This window comes from Asparagus officinalis, chromosome 3, assembly GCF_001876935.1.
Source record: "Asparagus officinalis chromosome 3, Aspof.V1, whole genome shotgun sequence".
Taxonomy (NCBI): Eukaryota; Viridiplantae; Streptophyta; class Magnoliopsida; order Asparagales; family Asparagaceae; genus Asparagus; species Asparagus officinalis.
The window spans coordinates 44,101-51,447 of NC_033796.1; the positions used below are offsets into that span (position 1 = coordinate 44,101).

At 40.4% G+C, this 7,347-nt stretch overlaps 1 protein-coding gene across 2 annotated transcripts; it reads left to right on the forward strand.

The window, feature by feature from the left end:
* On the forward strand, window positions 3,508–6,774 carry LOC109832540. 2 transcript variants are annotated; one of them, XM_020399882.1, is made up of 2 exons: window positions 3,508–4,124; window positions 6,424–6,774. In XM_020399882.1, exon 1 carries the CDS (start codon window positions 3,605–3,607, stop codon window positions 4,118–4,120), a length of 516 nt encoding a protein of 171 aa, XP_020255471.1. In that variant the 5' UTR covers window positions 3,508–3,604; the 3' UTR covers window positions 4,121–4,124; window positions 6,424–6,774. The 2 variants fall into 2 exon arrangements, with proteins under 2 accessions (XP_020255471.1, XP_020255470.1); XM_020399881.1 differs by having other exon boundaries at window positions 3,511–4,124; window positions 6,437–6,774.

Here is a 7,347-nt window from a genome sequence, read left to right on the forward strand (position 1 = left end):
GCTTCAATTTGATACATGAGTGGTTATGACCAGGTTGTGCCCAGATTATGAGCACTTTCAGCTCAATGTTTGCTTCAGTTTCAGGTCTATTGTTTAAACTAGGTTGGGCAAAATATTATGAGCAGTTTCAGCTTAATGTTTGCTTCACTTTCAGCTCTATGGTTATTTTCAGGCTATGATCAGATTATGATCTTTTGGGCTGTTTTTATTATTTTATGTGCTCTGTGGTTAGTACTAGAGTGGTGTTGACTTATTTATGAACACTATGAGCTCAATGTTTGCTTCAACTTAATACATGCGTGGTTATGACCAGGTTGTGCCCAGATTATTAGCACTTTCAGCTCAATGTTTGCTTCAGTTTCGGCTCTATTGCTTAAACTAGGTCAGGCAAAATATTATGAGCAGTTTCAGCTTAATGTTCGTTTCACTTTCAGCTCTATGGTTATTTTTAGGTTATCATTAGATTATGATCTTTTGGACTGTTTGTATTATTTTGTGTGCTTTGTGGTTATTACCAGATTGGTGTGTGCTTTGTGGTTATTACCAGATTGGTGCTGGCTTATTTATGAGCACTTTCAGCTTCACGTTTGCTTCAATTTAATACATGAGTGGTTATGACCAGGTTGTGCCCAGATTATGAGCACTTTCAGCTCATGTTTGCTTCGGTTTTAGCTTTATTGTTTAAACTAGGTTAGGCAAAATATTATGAGCAGTTTTAGCTCAATGTTTGCTTCACTTTCAGCTCTATGGCTATGATCAGGTTGTGCTCAGATTTAGGTAAGTTGAGCTCAAATTTTGAGTTATTTTCAGCAGATTATGATCAGTTTTCCTACTTGCTAAGGGGATGTTTTCATCTCTTTATTATGTGCATGTTATTAGCTTTGGTTCCTACGATGCTATGATTTGAGATACCAAGTTATAAAGATAGTAATCTACATACTTTGGTGTATTGGTATGGCTATCTTTCTTAACTTTGGTTTCTCATCTGAGCAGAAAATTAGACTGTGTCACGATGCAACTGTGTCATGATGCAACCATATTCATAAGTTATTTGGGTTTTTTGCATTAGGCAATGATGATTGGTCATTTTTGTTAATGCAGCCTCTATAATGATTTTATTATTTAGATGAGGAAACCATGATAAGAATTAACACAATCTGAATTGCGCATGCAATTTTTAGATGATGCAACCATTATGTGTAGGCAATCTATAATACAATTACAATATTTAGGCGAGACATTGTATACAGATAATATGACTTTAATTTGAGCCTCATGCTCTGTTATGCAATCATGAAAATTTTATTTCATATCTCAATGCAATTTACAGCTACATGACATATTTTTAAAGATAAAGATGAGTACACAAATTATAACTAAAAATAACACACTCATTTTCCAAATGATTAGTTGATGATCTACCGATTCAATTCTCTCTTCAATTTTTTGATTTTTATTGACTTTTTATCTTCAAGAATATCTTCACTTTGTGATAGTTGATTTATATTTCTGCAATCAACCTCTTTGTGAGCCCATTGAAAGAAATTACATTTTTATTTGGGAACTTAGCACAGCCCCAATAATATATCTCTTTATTTTTTCCATTTGCACATAACTTCAAAGGTGTTGGAAGTTTGCATTTGCACTTCACTTCATATGAGTCAATTGCTTGTTTGCTATCACATTTTAGCTCCATTTTTATTACAGTAGCAAGGTTGCTCTGTTTCCTGCAACAAAAAAAAGGCTAAAATGAAGTGCATTGTATTGTGCAAATGTTGATACATTTATATATGATTGCAACTCCTATATATTAGTCGTTGTATCCCCTAGCCGTTTATATCTGTTGCCAATTTTATACAACCTATATTGGTAAGTCTACCACAGGTATGTTTATTCACACTTTTTTGGCTTCTTTCATATTCTATGGTTTTGAATCAAACACAAAAAAAGCTCAAGAAAATCTTTCTATGATGATGGTGTTTTTCACTTCAAAGGTGTTGGAAGTTTGCATTTGCACTTCACTTCATATGGGTCAATTGCTTGGTTGCTATCATATTTCAGCTCCATTTTTATTACAGTAGCAAGGTTGCTCTGTTTCCTGCAACAAAAAAAAGCTAAAATGAAGTGCATTGTATTGGGCAAATGTTGATACATTTATATATGATTGCAACTCCTATATATTAGTCGTTGCATCCCCTAGCCGTTTATATCTGTTGCCAATTTTATACATAGAGGGGTAAGTCTACCACATGTATGTTTATTCACACTTTTTTGGCTTCTTTGCTATTCTATGGTTTTGAATCAAGCACAAAAAAGCTTAAGAAAATATTTCTATAATGGTGTTTTTCTTATTCTTTGAAAATGAAATAAACATGAGTTTTGAATATGCTTTCCTATTATTTATTTTATCATGTCATATCAAACACAAGTTTTGAATTCCTTATAACCGAAGTGTTTCTTTTTATAGTGTTTTTTTTAAAACACTATACCATGGTGTTTATTTTTCAAACGTGTTTTCAAAACACCATTTATAGTTATTATTTATATAACGACTGGGCTGGCGCCGGGAAGGAGGCGGAGATGCAAAAAGGTGTGGCTGCGGGCTGGCGACGCGCGCGACCGGTAGAGAGCGGCTGGTGTTGAGTGGTGGGCCCGGGGGACGCGATGTGCGGGTGGTATGGCCCGGTCATGGCGACGAATGACCTGACCGGGCTCACGGGGTGGGCGAACGGAACACCGGAGCAGGCTGCGGTCTGCGCTGGTGGGCGACGCGGGCAGGGGCTAGCTGGCGGCATGGCGAACGGGTGGCGGCAGCGGGCTACGACGTGCGGCGATGTAGCGGCGGCGGCGGGCGGCAGACGGCGACGAGCAGGACAGGCGCGAGCGCGGCATTGGACGACCACGGGAACCGTCGGCAGACTGCGCAGGGGCGCGGTGGCTGGAGGCGGGTGCGGAAATGTCGTCTCAGCATTCGGCCCCCGGGCCGCCAGAGTCAAAACTTCGTCTGTCAGTGGAGGTTGGTGGCAACGGGCGGGCAAACGGTCGCGAGCCAGCAGTAGGGGGCGCGCGGCGGCGCGATGGGCGAGGGCAGCGGCTTAGATGGAAAACGGGCAGGGCGGCTGCCGGGCGGCGGACGACGATGGCAGCGGCGTGTTGCATGTCGGCAGGCGGCAGCGAGGCGACGACAGCGGCGGTTCGGTGCGCGGGCGGGTGCGGCGACGTGCCGGGCGGTACTATGGGCGAGCGGCGAGCGGACGTACGGAAGGTGGACGGCTTAGTATGAAAAATCAGAATCTCAAAACACCTTTTTGGTGTTTTAAGAAAAGCGTTTATTTTTTGGATTTTATAAAAGGTCAAGTTAAAAAATCGCCCCGGTTGCCAAACACGTTTCATTGTTAAAAAAAAAAAAATAAACATCATGGTTGCCAAACACTTCCTAGATATTCAAAACTTTTTAGGATTTGACTTTTTGATTTCCATACTTTTATGGAAATGAACCAAACAGCCCCTAAAGATCCCTTACTTATCTGAGAACCCTTCCCTGGAAAACCCCTCTACAAAGTCATAATTGGAAAAGGGGCTTTAGGCGTCAGAAGTCCGAGTCATGGAGGAGGAGGAGGAGGAGCAGCAGCAGCAGCATCGACATCAAATGGAAGCAGGAGGAGAAACCCACCACATACCAGTCGAGATCGTGAAGGAGATTCTCGATCGCCTCCCTCTTGAAACCCTAGACAGATTCAAGTGCGTATCCAAGCTCTGGTATTCCTTGATCAATCCCATCATCGACCAGCGTCTCCTCGAGGATTTCGACCCGAGGCTGCTGCAACTGAACAGCGCCCGGCAAAGGCTCAAGGCTCTTTCGGATGAGCTGAAGGGTTTGGTCAACGTCAACGCCGAGGAGCTCCGCCTGTCTCGCGTTGAAATAAAAGCCATGCTGGATGAGATGCTGAGCTTCTGGTCTATCGACGGCGATGTCGGTCGGGGCCTTCAAAGCTTGCCCAGGTTTCGCGAATCTGTGAGCGGGTTTCGTGACAATCTGGCTGCTGATGCTGATGAAATGTTGTGTGCTATGGATGCCTTGATCGAGGGTGGAGCCGGCGACGCGTTGCAGGACGCTTGATTTGGTAAAAAGTCTCATTTAGGTTCACAGGTGGCTTTTATGAGTGAGCGCTATTTGTTTGTTGAAATGTCTCTTAGACGGGGGAGGTTTATATGATTTTTGCATATCACACTGTGTAGCATAATTAGATGGCCAATAGATAGTATTTTATCGGCCCATAAATACAAGAATGTCATTAGTTAGACGATAGTAAGAGCATCTCCAACCCAAAAACCCAAAATGACGTAGTTTTTACATCAAGTTGGTGTAGTTTTTACACCAAATCACTATTCCATCTCCAACCATTACACCAAATTTTACACCAAAAAGAATATTCATTTTATTTACAAACTATAAAATGGGATATAGTTGGAATATTTGATTTGTTATAACAAACTATAAGGGCAAACTTGGGAAAAACCAAAATCTCCATATCTACAGTACTGTGCCAAATCTGGCGCAACACTGTAGCACCTCATCAAAATGGCGCTGAATTTGCAGTCCGGTTGGAGGAAGATTTGGCGCAGTTTTTACTCCATTTTGGGTTTTTAGAGTTGGGTTGGAGATGCTCTAAGGATATGCCTACATAGGGTACTCGTAGTTCCCATCGTTTATTCTACCGTGCTTTTCTTGGAAAGTTACAGGCTTAGACTGTGAGAAGAGCGAATGAAAATAGGGATAATGAGCAATAAATACTTTTTTTTCTAATGGTGGGGGGAACCAAGCTCCCTCAACAAAACTTGTCATGTAATAAGTTTTGTTGGATTAAATCTAATTATGGGCATATATGTTACATTAATGTATAATGCTATCTTTAAGGTCAACCCGCATAAAGTGATCGATTAAGTCAATTGGGTTAATGGGTATTTAAATATGTCATGGGCTAATTGTGCAGATACCGGAATGCAATTCTAATTTTATGAGGGGTTAAATTAGAAAATTGCAAATCTATATAAAAGGGTTATGGTCCCTAATCTAAAGGTTACGTTCTCTATTCTCTAATCCCCATCTGAAGAGAATTCTCAAGAGAAACCTTTCAGATTAGAAGATCAATCCTAATTCAGATCCAAGCAATGGATTTAGGTATTACTTCCGCTTTCTTATGATTCTTCTCTTTGGATTAATCACGAATTAAAGTTCCTACAAGTTTAGCTAGTTTGATCCCCTGTTCGAATGCGGATTCAATATTCAAAGGGGATGGGCTAAATTAGCCGTACTCTCTTTGATGTTTTGAATTTGGTTTCCAGTGTCTCCAACGAGGGCGTTTGAGGGGATTTGGCATTTAGACATTGCTGTAGTGTAAGCGAATGCGAGATTACGCAGTGGTAGATTCTCAAGAAACTCGGACACCCTTTTCAAGAGAGAGGCTTAATTTAGTTGCGCACTTTGATATCCCAAATTTCAGCCATTTTCAATTTTGATACTAAACTTTAAATTTGCCCATTTGACACCTCAATGTTTTTAAGCGGACACTAGCTAATGAAGTGATCCTAAAAATTTTGAGATACCTCAGTTATTATATATGTTCTTTCTCCTTCAATTAGTTGGAAGGATTTTTTTTATAGGTATTTAGTCCCTTAAATCTTCAATAAGTGCATATTAGTCCATCAAATCTTGGAAATTACATATTAGTCCCTCAAATCCTATAGGGTCTTGCAGAATAATCCTTCTAGTCAACACATGTTAGATTTGAGGGGGGTATCCTGTCAAATCTAATAGTTGGAGGCAAAGTGAGCATTTTACCCTCTATTATGTTCCCCAACTTATTTCTTAATGGGTTTAAATCTGATGCCCGCATAAAAAAACTCAAACCAACCTGAGTTCTTGCTCTCTAATGGTTAGGAAAGAACCCTTACCCAAAGTTGAGCTTCACGAGGGTTTGAAAGATTAGAGGTTTGAAAAATTAGAGAGGGGTAGTTTGGTAATTGAAGATGTTGGGTTAGGAGTCAACCCAACGTTGGTTAGGCTTTTTAACTAAAAAAACTATAAGAAAGACCATTTTGCAAGGTCCTATAGGATTTAAGGGACTACTATGTAGTTATTGAAGATGTAAAGGACTAATATCTAAAAACCCCTAGATAGAATTCTGGAAGCTCCTCCCCGCCGCAACCCCTTCTTCCACTCTCACTCTCTCTCTGTCTCTCCTCTGTTCGTAGTCTATTGGTTTTTGACAAGGAGACGAACCGAAATATCCTAATCTGTGAAAGCTAGACGACTTAAAATTAGAATCTCATTCACCTTAGGTAGTTGTTGTTATTTTGTATGAATTTGCGTTTCGTTGTATGTTACATATTGCGTGCACTAGTACTATTTCTTGACTCCAGGCCCTTCAAACAGCTCCAACTAGACCAAACGGAGAACGCCTATTGCTCGAGCAATATGCGCGAAGAAGTTAGAAGACAAAACTTCCACGAACTAAAACGGCGTTCTTCACCAATTTGGGTCCTGTTCAAGAGGGCTGTCGACGCAAGTCTTGCACTGAAGGAGCATCTCCTTGGTATTTTGTTTCTGGTATGTTTTGGGGTTTTGAATGTGGCACTGTAATTATTGTTAGAAAGCTGGTGGAACTGAACCATGGCCAGTTGTTTTATGCTAATTAATTATATATGGTGGAACTAAACCCTGTAACAAGTAATAGTGTCCGGGTGGCAATGTTTTAGGGGAGTTATGTGAGACACCCAAGTTCGGAGAGATTTTGTGCAAAATCTCTGGGTGATTAAGTGAAATTAAACCTCGAATATACGTATAGTTAGAAATATGTTTACCTAAAAAGAGTTTTTTTACATATAAACCTGAAAAAATCTATGTGTTTTTAATGTAATATTATAAATATTAGCTTTCCACTATTCAACTCCGATTTGAATTTGAAGCCGAATTTGGGTTCCCTTGATCTAAACGAATTTTTGCTTCCACCCCTATTTGCCGCCCATCTTCTTTCTTTGAGTCTGAGTGGGGTATTTTCAACATTTGTCTCTCCACCATTTCCCTTTTGGGAAAATTACTTGGAGGAACTCCAAAACCTTAAGCTATGCATCTTCCTTCCCAACCAAAAAACCAATGCTCCCCAGCCCTTATACCGAAACATCAGTGCAACTGCCCCTCAAACACGGTATAAACCCACTACCCAATAAAGCTATATCAAAATTACCCTTCCCATTTAAAAACCAAAAAAACCTGCTCTGAAATTCCCCCTTCTGAGCACAATTTTCCCAAGGGGAACCCTCTGCAACCAATTTTCAAAACCCTCT

Excerpts from the sequence above, each read along its gene's own strand:
- LOC109832540 (XM_020399882.1), top strand. The coding sequence starts at position 3,605 with ATGGAGGAGGAGGAGGAGGAGCAGCAGCAGCAGCATCGACATCAAATG.